Genomic DNA, 19662 nt, shown 5'->3' on the forward strand with positions numbered 1-19662 from the left:
GAGTGGGGGGGAGGGGCAGAGGCAGAGGGAGAAGCAGACTCCCTGCTGAGCACGGAGCACGACGCAGGACTCAATCCCAGGACCCCGGGATCATGACCTGAGCTGAAGGCAGATGCTTAACTGAGCCACCCAGGCGCCCTGCCCAGTTTTCTTTAACAGACTTTTTTCTTCAGTAGTGAGCTTAATTTCTTAGAACTATAAAGCATTGTGATTTTGAAATGGGGAGATACTGATCTTTGAGAAAACAGGGAAATCACTGTTCTGGCTGACCTGAGGAGGAGCGGGAAATCGTTTCCCAAGATACGAACCTGAGGAGAACACAACCGCACTGCAGGTGTGTGCTGACAGGTTCACTGTGCAAACGTCCTTCTGGCTGGCACCTTCTAAGATCGACGTGCCTTAGTTTGAGAGAGCAAATGGTCCTCTGAAGAGAAAACCTGATACTTATGTTCTCCATTTTTTTCTTTAGAAAACTAATCAGTTGAAGAATGATAATGCTTTGAGTAATACTTTTCTTACCAAGCATGTCTCTGACTTAATATTTCTCTTAACTGGATCATAGATAGTAAGTATGAAAGCAACACACTGTTTTAAAAAAAGCTGCATTGCTGTTGAAGTTCAGGGTCATTGCTTCCAAGGCTCAGCATGCGTGTAGTGGAGGCAGGACACTAGGCAGAAGGGACGATTTTCTTCTGGGGAAGGGTGAATAGATGATGAAGTTCATGTAACTAGACAGTTTGAGATCTGAACTTTGAAGAGGCCAGATTTCCTGACTTTCCTGGTCTGGTGTCCATTTCAGTGTTGCACTGCCTGGAACTCTGGGCGGGGAAAATATGCTTGTTAATCCCAAATGATTTGCTGAATGCCAGTCTCATCCCAGGTCCTGTACTAGGATGCTGGGGATACAAAGATAAGTGAACATCCCCAACCTCAGAGATCTCTGTATGGGGGTGGAGACTGACATAAAACAGATGACTTTAACACCCTGTGGTGAGTCCCAGTGGTAAAGATAGGCATAGCGGGATATGCCCCAGCAGAAGGGGCTCTGAAGCCAGGCGGGGAATTCAGAAGAGTGAGGGGTAATCAGGAAAGGCTTTTGGAGGAGGTGACACTCAAGGTGGGTCTTAAGGAATGTGGTTGAGTTAGTTGCATTAAGATTTGTGTAAAGGCATTGAGGGCCTAATTCAGGTTGTGAGCGGAGATGTGAGGCCATTCTGGTAAGGTAGGTATGTGCTTGGCTGAGGTTTGAGACGGTGAATACGAGCAGTACTAGTTTGCACATTTGTGGTTTTTTAGCATCATTACTTGATTGCCTGAGTATGACATTATAATTAACTATTTTAACACTTCTATGATAGAAGATACTGTTAGTATCTTCGTAAAGCTAGAAAGAACTATAGCCTAAGTTTGTAAAATAATAAACCACATTTTTTCAAGTTTTAAGAAGTTGATTGTATGTAGGTATAATTTGCATATAATAAAGTGCCAGGATTTTAGGTGTACAGTTTGAGCTTGACAGATACACTTGAGTAACTACTACACCAGTTGAAATAGCGTTTTCTGTTCCCTTCAGAGTCCCCCGTGCCCCTCTGTGATCAGTCTCCACCACCCCAAAGTAACTGTTGGTCTCCTTTCTATCACCATAGGTTAGCTTTTTCCCTCCCACAGCTTCATGTAAATGGAAGTGTATTTGGCTTCCTGTGCAGTGAGCTTCACCTATGCTGAGGTGTGTCTATTCATTTCTGTTTAGTCTGTTCCTGTTCATTGCTGAGGACTGGAGTCCTTGTATGGCTGTACCACACTTTGTGTATCCATTTACATGCTTTACATTTGGGTTGTTTTTCTTGGTTTTGGCTCTTAGGAACAAAGCTGTTACGAAGTTTGTGTACAAGTCTTCTTACGGATCTTTGTTTTCATTTGTCTTGGGTATTACAAACAATTTCCAGGCCGTGAGGCAGATGTGTATCTGACCACTGTAAGAAGCTGCCTGTTTCCCCCGGCGGTTACACCCTTGTACGTACGACCCCCAGGAACACGAGAGCTTCTGCTTCACACCCCGACCAAACCTGATGCTGTCTTTTTAATTTTAACGATTTTATTTGGTGTTCATTGTGGTTTTAATTTGGATTTCGTGGTGGCTAATGATGCTAAGCATCTTTTCACATGCTTATCTGGCATCTGTATACCCTTTTGTAAAGTGTCTGTGGTTTGCTAATTTTAAAATTAGGTTGTTTTATTGAGTTGTAAAGAGTTTAGCATAAATACCAATATCAGAACTTCTGAGAGCATATTGAAATGCGGACCATTAGTATCCCCTCTTCTGTTGTTTTGTGATTTGTAGTGAAAATGGATAAATGCCACCAGCTCTGTGTCTTCTCTCTCTCTCTCTCTCTTTTTTTTTTTAAGCATATTTATACCTGGAAATTTTCTCTTGTTTTTTTTGAAGGCATAGAGTCAAAGTATTTATTGCGTTAAAATATCACCATCTAGTGGTCAAAGAATAACATTTTTAGGTACTGTTAACTTTGTAAACATCTAATATTTGATATACATATATTATCCAATGTGTGTGTATATATACACACGGATCTGTGTAGTAATATATAATGTATGTAATGTGAATAACAAAATGTACACATATATAAATGTAAAGAAAGCATAATGTAATGAACAATTCATGAACCCACTGTCTTACTGCAGAACCAAAATATTTTCAGTACTGTTGGAACTGCCTGCTTGGTCTTCAGTCCCATCCCTCAGTCTCCATATGCCATGTTACCTAGAAAAATATCTTTCTGACTTTCATCATTTATACTTCTGATAAACGTGATCAGTAGGTTGATCAGATCCTTTGGAATTACCAGACTTAGAGTATGATACCAAATACCCTGACCCTGTAATTCCCCACCACATTGCATTTTGGTACAGTATTAATGCTTTATATTAACTGAGAATTTTTTTTTTTTTTTTAAGATTTTATTTATTTATTTGAGAGAGAGAGCACATGAGAGGGGGGAGGGCCAGAGGGAGAAGCAGGCTCCCTGTCGAGCAGGGAGCCCGGTGCGGGACTCGATCCTGGGACTCCAGGATCATGACCTGAGCCGAAGGCAGTCGCTTAACCGACTGAGCCACCCAGGCGCCCTGAAAGTTTTTTTAAATGGAAGGGCAGAATAAGAAAGAATAGGCTCAAGCATTTAATTTTCATACTTTCCAAAAGGGGTCTGTCGGTGTGAGTGAGGTGGGTAAAACGAAGCTGCTAATAGCGGGCGAATGTGGCTTGCTCGGACAGCGTTAGACAGGCCTGCGCATTTTTGTCATTACATCATTTCAGAAGAGACCACACTGGGTAATTTTACGGATTTTACTTTTGAATATCCTGTCCAATGGAGAAAATGTGTTAAGGCAATAGAACGTAGTGGTCCAGGCCGAAAGCAGGTAGTAAGAACTTGCAAGGCTTGTGAGTGTGCGCAGGCCGGCAGGGTGCTGTTCCTCGTGGCGGTATTGCGCCCCCTACCGTTTGCACTGAGCACTGGCATCCAAGAACAAGGACGCCGCCTTCCTGAGAAACCAAACTGTACTTGGATTTAGAAATAGCTGTGTAATCTTTAACTTCTCTGTGTCTTAATTTTCACGTCTATAATTTTCTCAGAGTTGTGAGAATTAACAAGGAAGTGTGTGTGTGTGTGTGTGAGAGAGAGAGAGAGATGGGGAATAGGAACAGTGCCTCACACAGAGTAAGAACTCAAAAAATTATAGTGGTATATGAGGAATGAGTAAAATATGGGACTTTGAGATACTTTGTAGTTTTAGAAATAGATGCCCCCCCCCCCCACCGGTTATAATTACTTCTTTTCATTTTAGGATGCCTTGTTCTTCCTGAAGGATTTCTTCACAAGTCTTTCTACAGAAGTAGAGCTTCTAATGGCTCCAGATCCAGAAGGTATTAAACATGTATAGTTTGGAAAAAGTCTATATCAAATACTTGGATTGATTTTGATTGTTATGAGGCCTTTTTGAGAGTGTACTTACAGTCTTTATTCTCATTTATATAAATGTGCTTTGTGTTTATTTTTTTATATTTTGCGAATGCAGTTTATGTAAGAGTAATAATTTAAAAGGTGGAAGTCGGTAGTCTCTGTAGCAGTTATTGTGTTTATTAAATGCAGCAAAACAAGTTAAATCCACATTAATTTTAAATGGTTGCTCTAAAGAAGCATTCCTAATTTTCAAATGCGCACATTACCTTTTCAGTTAAAAAGTCTCCTGGAGCTGATGTCACCTGCAGTTTGCCAAGGCACTTAAGCACCTCCAAGGAGCCAAATCTAGTTCTTTCTTTTCCTGGGCCAAAGCAGCCTTCCCAAGATGGTGGTGCCAATTCAGTGGAAGTGGTTAATGGGGAGGAAGAGAAGGACTTCTCAGCTGAAGAAGCATCATTTAGTGATCAGCCCGTGTTTTTTAGGTAAATCACTGAATTTTGATAACACATGAAGTTATTTTAGCGTTTTGCAGGTTGTTCTTTAATGTGTTCGTGTACCACCACTAATTATGAGGTTACTCCAGCTTTTCTTTGCCCTGCCAAACAGTAACTAGTGTCTTTATTTACATGTGGGCTCCACGTATCCTGCACCCCTTGATTACAGGTAGTAACCCTGGCTCAGGGGTATTTTCTCTGGATTCTGCAGCAGGAATGTCCTTTTCCTCTTAGCTTTGTTTTCCTCCTTCTGTCCCTCTTCCCAGTCACTGTTATGGCTTATTTGTACCTCCTCAATCATGATGTCCTTTCCTCTTTTCCCTTACACACCTTGGCTTCCTTTCTCCAGTGTGGGCATTTTCTGTCTGGTTTTCCATCTGCCCCTTCCCCATCACTGTTGTGTCTTTCCTGACCCTTCACTCCCTGGCTCAGTCGGCACTATCGGGAAAGGCAGGCCCACGTGCTCCTGCCCATGCTCAGCTAGCTGCTTTCACGCTGGAATTTATCCTCAGTTCCAGACCCATTCATTCTTCCCATCATCCTTCTTTCCCGGCCCCTCATGGTGGGCATGGAGCCTTGGCTCCGTTGGAAGGAGGAAGAAGGAAGATCTAAGCCACCTGTTGTTGTGAGGGACCGTTAGTTACTTCCCCTTGTTGTCTGTACTCCTGTTGACATCGACTGTCCCCCGATTCTGTCTTTTCAAGCTGACTTTATGTTAGATTTTGGGTATGGCCCAAAGCGGGCAGTGTAACTATTTAAAGTGCTTTCATATTTTTATATATCTTGAAAATAGAGAAAAAAAATAACGATATGGGAATTGGAAAGATCCTGGGATAGATGATCTCTGGCAGTTGTAAAAGTTTCACCAGGAAAGAAGAATCTCTTTTATTACTTTCCCACATTGATCTTTAAAATTTTTTTACTACCAAAAAATTGCATATCATAAGTGATAGTGTGAATTCTCATTTTATATTAATCACACATGAACTCCTAGTTTGGTTTTTGTAAACACTGGATAGCCAGTCCAAAAGAAATTGAATTGTTAACAATTCTGGCCTGAAAGCAAAGAAATTTAACATTTCTCATTCAGCTTGTGTGGCCTCACTTACTTAGGTAAATAATTTTGGTTTTTTTCATTACACTATTTAAAATTGCTATGGATTTCTGTTTCTACTCTTAAAAGCTCCTAGAAGGCCTAGGGGTGGTAGTCAGTGATATAGTCCAGTTTACTCACTTCACAGACGAGGAACTTTAGTGTCCAGAGAAGTAAGTTGACTTGCTCAAAACCACACAGTTAGTGGCCGAGTCAAGACTAGAACACAGGTCTTAATCCCAAATCTGGCGCATTTTCTAAGTGATGGCCTAATAGCCCCCAACCATTCCACAGATATTTATTGAGCTCTTACTCTCTGTATGCCAGGTTTTGTTCTAGGCACAGTAAACAAAGCCAAGAAAAATTCCCTGTATAATTGAGCTTACAAATAATTAAAATACATGATTTGCCGTATTATGTGCCATGAAGAAAACAAAGAGTGAGAAAGGAAGAGAACCAAAATGCCTAGGGACCCAAGTGGAGATGTGTATTTGGAAGATGAGGGATGACTTGGGGTCCCAGGCTCCTGTAGTGATTGACGTTTAAATACAGCATTTCCATTTTGCTGTGGGTTAAATTGGACTTTTGTGGAATGGCTTAGGATATAAACACAGACATTAATTCCGTAGAAAAATTGTGTTTTAAGTCCAATTTACAGTCCAACTTTGGGAAGCCGGCTCCTTTTGTTTGATGTATACCATCGGCATATAATTATGATTTCATTCTCACAGAATTCCCAATGCTTGTGTGTTGATACCCTTTTTATAAGCATTAATTTCAAGAATGCTCACTCAAATTCACCAACGTGGGTGGCATTTTAAAAATTTACTAAGATGTTTAGGCTCAGAGTTTAAGTTCCTTGCCCATGATTGCATCACATATAACTGGTAAAACTGGGATTCGTGGCTGGCTTTTCTGGCACTTTCTGCTTCATGATGGAGCTGAAATAAATCCCTTACCTCTTCTCTTTTTTACTTCGTGGTAATAATTCTATTATTTGGTTTAATCTTAAAGGTCACCTTTATTCTTCTTCTGTATAAATTGAGAATATCTGCCAGAATAAATTTTTCTAAGGTAAACATTTAGTAAACTAGGAGATTTTTTTGTGAGAAAATTTAAATAAAATAAATACAATGTATAAGATGATTAACATTAGTTGTTATATTATCTTAAGATAGAACTAAAAGACATTGCCCTTTATTTAGGTCTTGAGATATTCACATTATTTTGTGGTTTTGTTTTTATTATCCAGTTGAACAAATTAATTTATTTCTAATTTCAACTATTAGTACTTTTGAATATAAATAACTCCCCTCCTTTCTTTATCTTCAGAGAATTTAGATTCACATCAGAAGTTCCTATTCGACTTGATTATCATGGCAAACACGTATCAATGGATCAGGTTTGGAAACTTTGTATAAATATACTCTACAAAATTATCTCTCTCGTTTTTCTAATGGAGTTAATTTTCAAACTTTATGTTTGAAGTGACATGCAAGATTTTAAAATTTAATTCTGTTTTTAAAGTAAACATCATTTACTTAACCTGTGAGTAAAATTTAGTGTAATTTGGGTCATAATATAATTAAGTATGTGTTTTTTTGATGTAAATATTTTAAGTGTTTTAGCTGCATAAGCGAATGAATATTACTTTGACTTGCCCAAATAACAACTGTTTTAGATGTTGGGTGTCTCAGTTACACATTAATCTGGCTTTTTTTAATTTTAAAGGGTACGCTGGCCGGGATTCTGATTGGTCTGGCCCAGTTAAACTGCTCAGAACTGAAGCTGAAGCGGCTTTTCTACCGGCATGGGTAGGTTGATTTATACCATATGAGGCTTTATGGTATAGTGACTGTGATTAGCTTACAACAAATTGATCGCTGACTTTTCTTAGCAAAATATCATTGTTTTACAGCATTGTGTGCAGAGAGCTTGTTTTTAGAGGAAGCTTACTGATTAGGGGCTCCTTTTTATGCTGAGAGAGTAGGAGTTTGAACAGAGTAGTATTTTTCAAAAACAGCTGTAGTTGTTTTTTAAAATTTCCCAAAGTCATAAATTCATTTATTTAGCAAAAAGACTGGCAGTTCACAACGTAATGGTTCTTAGTGGCTGAGAACCATGTAGCAATTTATAGACATTGAGTTAATACTATGCTAGAGCTTTAAAAATTTTATTTATTTATTTATTTAAGATTTTATTTACTTGTCAGAGAGAAAGAGACAGAGAACAAGCACAAGCAGGGGGAGCGGCAGGCAGAGGGAAAGGGAGAAGCAGGCTCCCTGCCGAGCAGGGAGCCTGATGCGGGACTCGATGCCAGGACCCTGGGATCACGACCTGAGCCGAAGCTTAACCGACTGAGCCACCCAGGCGCCCCAGATTTTATTTATTTGAGAGAAAGTTGTGTGTGCACACACAAGTGGGGAGAGGGGGGGAGGAAGAGCGAGAGAGAGAATCTCAAGCAGACTCTATGCTGAGTATGGAGCCTGATGTGGGACTTGATCTTACGACCCTGGGATCATGACCTGAGCTGAAACCCAAGAGTCTGATGCTTAACCAGCTGAGCCACCCAGGTGCCCCCTATGCTAGAGTTTTAGATGTTCAAGAAATAGGAGCAGTGGAAGAACACAGTTATACGTGTTACTGAAACCTTGTAGAAATTACTAACATTAAACTGGATTATATTTGTGTGTACATATATGTGTGTATATGTACATTCAGATCGAATGTCTATAATATTTTGTCCTTGTAATTGGTAAATTTTCTTTTGTCTTAAGTTAAAAAAAAAATAACCCCCAACTTATTATGGTAAACGAATTAAGTCAGTCAGAGAAAGACAAATACCATATGATTTTACTCGTGATGAACAGATGAACATAGGAGAAGGGAAGGAAAAATAACAGGGAGGAAGGCAAATCATAAGAGACTCTTAACTCTAGAGAACAAACTGAGGGTTGCTGGGGGCGGGGTGTAGGGGTTGGGGTAACTGGGTGATGAGCATTAAGGAGGACACTTGATGTAACGAGCACTGGGTGTTCTTTTTTTTTTTTTAATTTTTTTATTCTTATGTTAATCCCCATACATTACATCATTAGTTTTAGATGTAGTGTTCCATGATTCATTGTTTGTGCATAACACAGCACTGGGTGTTCTATGCAACTGATGAATCACTAAATTCTCCTCCTGAAACTAAAAAAAGAAAGTTCCCCCAACTTATCTGAACCTATGAATTTCTTTCGCTTTTCTGTATACTAATAATTGTTTGCTCTAGCTTGCTAGGTGTTGACAAATTGTTCTCGTATGCAATCACGGAATGGCTTACTGACATTAAGAAGAACCAGCTACCAGGAATCCTGGGAGGCGTTGGGCCTATGCATTCACTAGTACAATTAGGTAAGTTTTCTTTTTTAATCAAAAGATGATTTATTTTGCCTGATCTGTGATTCTTAACCCCTTTGGAGTTATGGGTGCCTTTGGGACAGTCTATGTGGGGACCAACTTTCTAGAAAACTTCTGTGTGTGGTCATACACACCGGCAAGAGCACTCTGCGTCCCATTTGAGGTTAAAACCCCGGGGTTAGAGTGATAGCAGAGATCTGAGCCCCAGCACTCCCACTGATTGCTCCGTGTTGACCGTTGTTCTAGTGCAAGGCCTGAAGGACTTGGTCTGGTTACCAATAGAGCAGTACCGGAAGGACGGTCGCATCGTCCGAGGGTTCCAGAGAGGTGCTGCATCCTTTGGCACCTCGACGGCGATGGCCGCGCTGGAGCTCACCAACAGGACGGTCCAGACCATACAGGTACCTCCGCCGACTGCTGTCCTCTGTACGGACAGGAAGGCTTACTGCAAGACGGTCGGGGGTTTATGTTTCTAAAAAGACCCTGTGAAATATACAGAACATTGAGAATAGATATCTTATTTATGATGATTTAATATCGTGGGGGTTTTTTGTTTTTATTGCTCAGCTCTCTGGTGTTAAAGAATTCGTAGAATAAAGCAGTGGAATCCAGTGCAAATTCGTTTACCTGTTTCAGTTAAATTGTAACTGTTAAGTTAGTCGAGGATTTATTTATTTATTTATTTTTAAAGATTTTTATTTATTTATTTATTTGACAGAGAGAGAGACAGAGAGGGAACACAAGCAGAGGGAGTGGGAGAGGGAGAAGCAGGCCCCGCCGTGGAGCAGGGAGCCCGATGTGGGGCTCGATTCCAGGACCCTGGCATCATGACCTGAGCTAAAGGCAGACGCTTAACGACTGAGCCACCTAGGCGCCCTAATCGAGGATTCATTTTGCCTCATTTATATGAACAGATCATAGCTAAACGTGAAGGAAGCATTACAGAACAAAACAGTAGACGTATTAAGGTTTGTTAAGTATTAAACTCCAGTTGACCTTATCCAGTTGTTCACAGACAGGGCATTCTCGCTTAACCTGTAAGGTGGAGAGTGTTCTCAGAGGGAGAGAGGAGGACTAAGAAAGTCAGCTCGATCTAGATACTAGTTCTTAATGTGCACTTTAATGTTCTTGGTATAAGAGTGCTAAGTTTTTGTCGTGAAGAACTCCCCATACCGCAGACACACCTGCGTTAGGGCCTGCAAGTCCCTCTGTTCTTCCCGACTCCCCATGGCAAGTGCGTTGTTGGAGCAGAACTCTGCAGACTTTCTTCTGATTCATTTCTTACCTTCTGATAAAATGATTCCAGGCGGCAGCAGAGACTGCTTATGACATGGTGTCTCCTGGGACCCTTTCTAGTGAGCCCAAGAAGATCAAAAGGTTTCCTCACCACCGCTTAGCCCACCAGCCAGTGGACCTGCGGGAAGGTGTGGCCAAGGCCTACAGTGTTGTGAAAGAGGTGAGTGCATACCTGGGTGCGCGGGCCGGAACCGGCTGGCCCACTTTCCTGCCTTTTGTCGGAAGAGCATTTTGTATGGATACCCATACAAAATTGGGTATGGAAACCCCTGCGAGTGGACTTGGAATTGCTACCAATAGCAAGTGCCAATGTCTGCACGAGGTCAGAGAAGAGGGCCAGGTAGTGATGGGCTCACAAGGAGAGTCGTGGTCTGGAGGAAAGGCTGATTGTCCTCACGTGCAGAAGCCAGCCGTGTAACGGACGCACGCGCGCTCGCACCACCCGGCTGTGGCACGTAGTTGTGCTGCGCTGTGGTACTCAGCTTTGTTTAAAAGTACAGCTTTTCAGCTCACTCACCTGATCCCATTCGCGTGCCTTCACTCTCCTGAAGATGGTACACATTTTTTGGTACATGTTTTTGTACTTTTACTGTATGTATCACGTGCAACGTCTGCCTTTCCAGGTCTGTCCATGGTGATGTATGCACGTCTCATTCAAACGGTCTTAGGGCATTTCATCGTAGGGCTGTGGCATACTTCACTTTCCTATTGGTAGACCTTGTTTTCCCTAAACCACTGCTACAGCAAATGTTCATATAAATGTCCCTTTATTCATTTGTGCAAGAGGTTGTTAAGAATGAAGTTGGTGATTTGTAACTGTCTGAATCAACATTTATTAAGCCTAATTGCAATTGCACCAGTGAATCTGGTTCTTTTTTTTTTTTTTTTTAAAGATTTTATTTATTTATTTGAGAGAGAGAATGAGATAGAGAGTACATGAGAGGGGGGAGGGTCAGAAGGAGAAGCAGACTCTCTGCCGAGTAGGGAGCCCGATGCGGGACTCGATCTCGGGACTCCAGGATCATGACCTGAGCCGAAGGCAGTTGCTTAACCAACTGAGCCACCCAGGCGCCCGTGAATCTGGTTCTTAATGGGCACTGTTGGGAGCATTCCCCGTTGTAATCTTTCTTGACATTCTTTTTAATGTGACATGAAGTTTGAGATGGTTTTACTCTTGATGCATGTATTAGGATTTCATTAAAGATCTTTTTCCCCGTCTTTATTCTGACAGGCACAAGTGCCTAGGAAAAGACAAGTCTTTTCCCTGACAGAGTGGCCTCTGTGGTCCCAAATGGTCGGGAGACCACTGAGGTAGGGCCCCGAGGAAATGTATTAGTGGAATAAAGGCAAGACCACCTGCTTTTCTTAAAAGGAGACCTAGTTGGGAGAATAATTACTGGTCAGATCTGTTCCTATAGATGTCAGGATTGGGCCAGTTATCGGTAGACGTGTTAGAAATCAGGTTTATAAAAATGATCCTGGGGTTCAGGGCATGGCAGGGGCCGTGGGCCACAGGATATAATAGCGCTTGGAAATGGAGCACTTTGCAGTTTGCATAACCTTGCCTGATTTAATCTGAATTCATTTGAAAAAATATTTGTGTGCTTCCTTTGTGCCAGGTGTATAGCAACCATTAAAGGGAGGCGGTGGTCCTCGCTTGCCCATGAGGACACTGGCTCAGCAGGAATGGCTCCCCAGTGTAGCTGGGCGAGTCAGTAGTGGGGCCTCTGTTGGACCCTGGGTATTCGGGTCTGCTGTGTGGGTCTCTCTCTAAGACTTGACAGTGTGAGCACGGATCGAGATGGCAGGTGCGCTTGATTAGCAAGGAATCTGACTTCCGCGTTCAAAACTTTTAAAGTTTTTTATTTTGTATTTATTTATTTTATTAGCACAAGCAGGGAGAGCGGCAGATAGAGGGAGAGGGAGAAGCAGGCTCCCGCTCAGCAGGGAGCCTGATGTGGGGCTGATCCCAGGATCCTGGCCAGGATCATGACCTGGGCCGAAGGCAGCCGCTTAACCGACTGAGCCACCCAGGCGCCCCTCAGAACTTTTTAAATAGAGGCTCCTTACATGGTGATAAATGTGTCTTTTCCCTTTTAGATGTTAGTGAATCAAAGATGGAGAGAAAACATTCCAGCTGGTTCACAGATTGGCTCCTCCTCTAGATCTGGGCTCGGCACACTGTGACTTCTAGGTCACCTCTGGCCCAGGCCTGTTTTTGTGTGGACCTACCAGCTCAGAATTATTTTAACAACTTGAAAGGATTGTAAAAAGGAAAAAAAAAAAAGAAAAAGCATATACGATAGAACCCGTGTGGCCCACAAATATTTGCCATGTGCTGGCTGACCCCTGTTTCCGTCGTTCCCCTGGGTGGGAGGCCGGGCGCTGTGGTGGGGGCAGTGGCCGGGGGCCAGGGCCTGCTTCGTGAGCACGGAGCGCCAGTCTCTGCGGGTGTCTTGAGCCAGTGAAGTCTGACAGTCACCACAGACTTCATCCCCCATTGAAAGGACTTGACTAGCAACAAAACAAAACAAAGAACAAATGAAATAAATATTGGCTGAGGTAACACACTGAAGTGATAGAGCCGAGATACGAATTCACTTCTGTGACGCGGTGGTGGCCACGCTCACTGGGTTGTAATCCGCTTGAACCTGCTTATTGTCTTCGGGCTAGGGAGGGTGGCTGAGAGAGGAGACAGAGGGATGCGGGCACAGGTGGACCAACCGTGAGCGTTTCCTTTATTGTCACGGTTTCACTTACTGTCGATAGTTTTAAAAACTGCACTTGTATTTGTTTTTAGTTCTTCTGTACGTGTCCTCCCCCTACAGTATTACATGTTTACCCTACCGTGCCAGGTAGAAATGATACTTTTTAAAGATTTTATTTATTTATTTGACAGAGAGAGACACAGTGAGAGAGGGAACACAAGCAGGGGGAGTGGGAGAGGGAGAAGCAGGCTCCCTGCTGAGCAGAGAGCCTGATGCAGGGCTCGATCCCAGGACCCTGGGATCATGACCTGAGCCGAAGGCAGCCGCTTAACTACTGAGCCACCCAGGTGCCCCGAAACTTTTAAATTATTAAACATGTTCCTGCTTTATGTTTTCAGAATTTTTTCTATTTAAGCCAATCCTTTTATCTTAATTGAATGTTCCACAATTATCTTTTCTAGTACATAGCTAGTAATTTAAAACAAATAATTTTCTAGAGCTTTGTAGAATTAGGTTTTCTTGTTACAGTTGACTCAAAGGAGCTATCACTGTATTCCTTTTGTGATTATATTTATTCCAGAAGCTTTATTTGCTAAGTTTGATTTAACTAGAGTGATTAATAGTGCCAGGAAAGCTACTCTTAGATCATTAAATATTTCTTTTTTAAAAGTTTTTTTTTTTTTATTCATTCGAGACACAGAGATAGAGAGAGAGAGCATGAGCAGGAGGAGAAGCAGAGGGAGGGAGAGAAGCAGACTCCCCGCTGAGCAGGGAGCCTGATGCGGGGCTCGATCCCAGGACCCTGGGATCATGACCTGAGCCGAAGGCAGATGCTTAACCATCTGAGCCACCCAGGCACCCCTAAATATTTCTTTAAGCTTCCCTACGTGAAATGGTAGCTTAGCTATATTTTCTACATACACGTGTCACAACAAAATGCTAGATTATAATAATTGCCTCTTATTTTCCCTATAGTTACAATTCTGTCATAAATATAATTATCCTGGGTTATCTCAAAAGCACAGTGGGTTTTTTGGTTTAGTTACAAGCATAATGTTGATGAACTCTGCTAAAGTTGTATACAATAGGATAATTTAGAGATTTTTTTGACCTTCTCTCCTCTCCCCCTTTCAGGGACTTACAGACACGGCTCAGACAATTTACGAAACCGCAGCTCGAGAACACGAGAGCAGAGGGGTCACTGGTGCCGTGGGCGAGGTCCTGCGCCAGATTCCTCCCGCGGTGGTGAAACCTCTGATTGTGGCCACGGAAGCGACATCAAATGTATTAGGTGGCATGAGAAACCAAATTAGACCAGATGTTCGGCAAGACGAGTCACAGAAATGGCGCCATGGGGAAGACTGATATTTCAGACGCGATTCTTTATGGAGAGAGTGAGGGTAGAAGTAAGGAGCATAGCGTCCCGTTGGCAGCTTTAGAGGGTACTCATTTAATTTTATTGTGCTCATCTCAGGAACAAAAGCATTTCTTAGTTAAATAATTTAATATCAAAGCAACATGCAACCAAAAACTTGTGACATTGTAGGGCTAGTTTAGTACTTGCGTAGAGAAATGTTTGGTGGTTAGTGTCAAAAGTTCTTAAGCGTTTGCTGCCAAGTGAGTGGAATGCTTGCTATTATTAAAATGGCTGTGATTCTCCTTGCTATGGATGAGAGATCATTGGAAGCCTCCCGTTACAGTACAGAGTGCTCAGAAACTTTGAAAGTGCACTTTGAAAGCACTATTTATGTTGCCCTGAGGAGAGTTGATTTTTCTCAAGGTTTAAAAAGAATCACAGCTTCGAAACTTTCATTGAGAATGAGAGACAGAAGCTACAGGGAAAGCAAAGCAAATAGGATTTTAATATAAATAACCCTGAGGAATAAATAACCTAGTCTGTTGGATTTAGTGTCCGTGCACTTGAGAACATTATTTCCATTCCCTCAGAAAATCTGTGGGCGTTGAGAACGTGAATGTCGCAGACATGTTCTGTTGTGTTGCACTTTATCGTGTGTGTGTGTGTGTGTGTGTGTGTAGATTAATACAAGTCATGTGATCTGTTTGTTATGTAATTTACAGATTTTCACAAAATATAAAGAGGAGTAAGACTGAATGTTTTTGGCAAAGGAAGCTAACTCAGATGTAGTAACTTCCATTTATTTTAAGTGTAAATGAAAATGTGCATTCTATAATGAACTGGGGCCCATATGATTGTTTATATGTTCACTTTTCAGCAGATACAGTGCAAGCTTTTAGGAATGTGTGGAAAGGGAGATTGGAAATGATTTTTACTTTTCTGAAATTAACCAAAAATCCTCCAAATATGCCCTAGTCAGCTATTTCGAAGTACCATTTTTACTTGGTTAACAGTGTACATTTTGATAACCTGTCAGGAATGAATAAAGTATTTTTATTTAAAGGTAAAATTGTTCTATGCTTCCATGAACATTTTGCTTTTCTTAGAGTATATTCATAGATGCAATACTTGGATCCATCCCAAGATATTTGGGAATACTTTCTCGAAACTGATTTTGGTTAATATCAAGTAAATCATTACCTAGGAGTAGGAGAAAAATTGTTCACAAGGACTCACTTTTTGACTTTAGGTGAATCTAGTAGAAAAAATGCAGGACTTTGTGTTCATCCACTGATGTGATGTGAATTTTCATTTTCTGAAGTGGGGAGAATGCCATTCACATGAATTTAGATTTCAGAACTACATTTCAGGTTGGGGTTTGAAAAATGATGTCGAATCGATTCCATTCTCTAGATTTTCTGAACAAGAAAGCAATGTAAGCCAAACATCTGGACATTTAAAATTTATGAAAACTGTGTTAAACAGCATTTAATTTTTATTTCCTTTCTATTGCTGAAAAAACTTTAAAAAGGCACTGCTCACAGAACCATCCGTTACTCTGTCCCAGTTAAATGGAGTCCATGCAGAATGTGATCCTGAGTAAACAGTAGCCACGCCCATGCATCATTGAGAAGGCTCAGCCGGCTTCGGGGGCACGTTCTGACCGCCCTGCTCACTGACCCCATGCATCCTTAAAACAGAACATATCATGTCTCTTATTTGTGATGATTGATTAAACTGCAAAGCCCTTGATCAACTTAAAAATATAAAATCTCTAATTTTAAAATACATTTTCCATAGTTACACTATTTAAGTTCAGTTAGATATAGTCTAGGGAGAAATAATCACCCTCTTCTTTGCACTCTTGAGTTGCAAATAGACCCATCTTTTGACAAATTTGGTTTGTAAATCCTAGTATAACATAGATCTTCATAATGTCATTTCCATGGTTCTCTGCCACAGAATCTGGGTTTGGGAACCAGAAACCTGCCTCAGAAAGGCCCAGTATCAAGGCTCTGTTCATTGCCAGTTTAACCAAGATGCTCTTTGAGATGTTTATGTAGACTGTATTTGAACACTTCTGCATTATTAAGTATCCTCAATTTTTTCTTTGTTAAAAATGTCTTTTCCAACCTTTATGTCACAGTGACACAGTAAGGAGAGCGTTGGGCAGGACCCTTGGGCTGCCAGATCTGCCCTCACTTGGCAGGTGACTTGGCCAAGGCATTAGATTTCTGTAAGTCTCAGCATCTGTCTGTAAACTAAGGGGCCCAGCAGAGATTTTTGGATGATCGTGTGTGTGTGTGTGTGTGTGTGTGTGTGTGTGGTGTGTGTGTTTGGTTTGGTAGACCCCCAGGCCTGTGACACCCCGGGCTGGGGGTGTTGGAGAGCATGGAGGTCACACCACACACGGGAGCCACGGCTCCCTCAGATCTTGGATCTCTGAGTACTGCATTTCTGAGTGGCCACCGGGCCTGTGTGGTTGACTTTGATGAACTATTCTGCATGGAGTAGACGACGTGTGTCCACATGTGGCTGCATGGAGGCCAAATGGGTGTTACCCCAGCGAGTCCGGGTGAGCAAGCCTGACCAAGATCCGTCAGCGAGTTTAAGACCACAGTGTTACAGAAGTGCGTGAAGACCACTTCATAAAGGCAGCGATACTTCCTCTTGAGTGGAGCTGATGTGCACCCCGTTTCCCTTCCTGTCTGTCCCCAGATTGCTGTTATTTGCCAGTAGAACATTCCCTTTCAATATCTGCCTTTTAGGACAGACGTAATACAGCATTTCTTCTGGACACAGCAGTAAACTTTCATTTTAGTGAAGTTTGGGTCCAGTTTGGATTCCCACTTTAAGCACATGTATTTCACATCAATATTTTTATAATGCAAGACTCACTTTAGGGAATCTTTCCAAGTCCCAGTGTGCCTAGAATAGCAAAAATACCAAAAACTGCTGTTTCCTGCCTCCTGCTGTGTCACTTTTAAATGGTATTAAAATATTTCCAGGAAAGGGGCACCTGGGTGGCTCAGTCGTTAAGCGGCTGCCTTCGGCTCAGGTCATGATCCTGGAGTCCTGGGATCGAGTCCCGCATCGGGCTCCCTGCTCAGCGGGAAGCCTGCTTCTCACCTCTCCCACTCCCCTTGCTTGTGTTCCTGCTCTCGCTCGCTCTCTCTCTGTCAAATAAATAAATAAAATCTTTAAAAAATATATATATATTTCCAGGAAAAATGTTTAGTTTTTAATCCTCTCCTGTAAAAACCGTGTTCTGTAGGTTTGGTGCCCTTGCTCAGTTTCAAAACCGTCTGGGCAACCCCGTCTGCTTCTGTGCAGGGGCCGCCGGCCCAGGGGCGTCAGGCCTGCCTCCAGTGTGCTCGGGTCGGGTTCTGGGCACTGTGTACTCTCCGCAGAGCGGGTGGACAGCAGGCCGTGTTGACTTGCAGCCATGTTAAACGAGAACGCTTCACTACATGGTTTCAGGGTTAACAACTGTCGTGACATTCACTTAAATTCTGTAGATGTGAAAAGCTTCGTGACTTTTTTTTTTTTTTTTAAGATTTTATTTATCTGAGAGAGAGAATGGGAGACAGAGAGCATGAGAGGGGGAGGATCAGAGGGAGAAGCAGACTCCCCGCTGAGCAGGGAGCCTGATGCGGGACTCGATCCCGGGACTCCAGGATCATGACCTGAGCCGAAGGCAGTCGCTCAACCAACTGAGCCACCCAGGCGCCCAGCTTCGTGACTTTTAATCACTGGCCTTTGCTTCCATTTTCTTCCACCTGCATCGGGTAGAATTCCTCAGGATTGCAGGGAGGAGTGTGGCAGGGCTAGTGTTGGTGGTGAGCAGTCACTCCGTTTCCCCTCACATCCTCTTGACCTACTTAAGACATGAGGGCCAATGTCTGTAAAGTTCCTTGAGCTTGAAAGTAAGGGACTGTCAAAAGCAAAGTGAGACTCTTTTGTATCTGCAGACGCATCCATCCATTGGACATACCAGTTGGTATCAGATAGAATAAATCAGATAGAAATTTGAGTCTTAGGTTTAACCAGGAAGGCTACTTGTAGACTGTATAATACGGGGGGGGGAAATCTTCTATCAAACGATCTTATTTCTGTTTATAGGGAGGTATAGTCGGTCTTTCCACAGAAGCCTAGTTGTGTGCTTCATTGCCAACTTCCTTTTTTTTTTTTTTTTAATTTATTTATTTGACAGAGAGACACAGCGAGAGAGGGAACACAAGCAGGGGGAGTGGGAGAGGGAGAAGCAGGCTCCCCGCTGAGCAGGGCGCCCAATGCGGGGCTCGATCCCAAGACCCTGGGATCATGACCTGAGCCGAAGGCAGACGCTTAACCGCTGAGCCACCCAGGCGCCCCGCCAACTTCCTTTTATCCCCGTGTTTTGGGACCATGTAGGCGCACCACCCCCTTTAATAGGCCTTGTAAGCTTACACGGGGAGTATTTTCCTCGATCCTGTTACTGTACATCAGACACAGAAAAGCTCTTCTAACACACCAGCCTCGTGGGCTGTGTTGGGGATGAGAAATCTGAGTTTCAACAGTTCACACTGAGAGGTCGGCAGTTTTCAAGAACATCAGGGAGGGTCCGGGATTTTTGCCTCCTGTCCCAACCATGGCCACCGTGGTTTCGAGCGTGTGGCTCAGTGGGAAGCGCCGGAGTGCGGGCTGCTGTGCGACTCGGGATGGCCGAGGGGGTGGCGGTGGCCTCGGTGACCCCTCCGGCGCCATGGGCGGCGGAGTTGGCAGCCCCCCCTTTAAGAAGTGTGTACGCTTTGCTGTTTGACTCGCGTTCTGCATGCACGAAACGGCAGCTCCCAGCCTCGGGGTGGGTTTCCTAAGCAGCCGGGGGCGCAGGCCGCACTGGTCACTTCTCCACTGTGGACCGTGTGGTGGGGGCGGGGGGCGCCGAGTTCGGCTCTCCTGCGAATCCCTCCCGACTTAACCTTGGACATGGAACTTAATCTCACCACAGTGTTGTATGCTCCTTGCTGAGTTCCCTAGTTTCCCTACTTAAGTTTGGATGTGAGTACTTTAAGAACACTACTGCTGTATGAGTCTTTTTGTGGAAATGTAACTCGTCCGTGTGACTTTGGAAAATATTATGAAATGGAGAGTACGTTTGAAGAAAATTAAAATATTTACTCTTTGGAGTTTGCTTTAAATACTATTGTCTTTCGCCAAGACTGGGTCCCACGGCCTGTACAAATCACTTCTCGGGGTGGGGCGCAGGTCTGTGGCAGATCCTGTTACTGAGACCCCGGTTCTGGTGACAGCAAATCGCGAGTCTACCTGCCGCCCGTTTCTGAGCTGCACGGGGCAT

At 43.0% G+C, this 19662-nt stretch overlaps 1 protein-coding gene across 4 annotated transcripts in view; it reads left to right on the plus strand.

Annotated features, from left to right (window-relative positions):
* ATG2B (autophagy related 2B) overlaps positions 1 to 15906 on the plus strand; it is an 82447-nt gene extending 66541 nt beyond the window's left edge. For all 4 annotated transcript variants that reach the window (XM_034992822.1, XM_034992821.1, XM_034992820.1 and 1 more), the window contains 8 exons: positions 3862 to 3940; positions 4252 to 4459; positions 6897 to 6966; positions 7296 to 7378; positions 8836 to 8957; positions 9210 to 9364; positions 10270 to 10419; positions 14102 to 15906. In XM_034992822.1, coding sequence (XP_034848713.1) covers positions 3862 to 3940; positions 4252 to 4459; positions 6897 to 6966; positions 7296 to 7378; positions 8836 to 8957; positions 9210 to 9364; positions 10270 to 10419; positions 14102 to 14332 — 1098 coding nt within the window. In that variant the 3' untranslated portion in view covers positions 14333 to 15906. The remainder of the gene's footprint in view (positions 1 to 3861; positions 3941 to 4251; positions 4460 to 6896; positions 6967 to 7295; positions 7379 to 8835; positions 8958 to 9209; positions 9365 to 10269; positions 10420 to 14101) is intronic.
* The last annotated feature ends 3756 nt before the right edge of the window (positions 15907 to 19662 follow it).

The sequence above is a fragment of the Mirounga leonina genome, unplaced genomic scaffold (assembly GCF_011800145.1).
Source record: "Mirounga leonina isolate KUSES-001 unplaced genomic scaffold, KU_Mleo_1.0 Mir_82, whole genome shotgun sequence".
In the NCBI taxonomy this organism is placed as follows: domain Eukaryota; kingdom Metazoa; phylum Chordata; class Mammalia; order Carnivora; family Phocidae; genus Mirounga; species Mirounga leonina.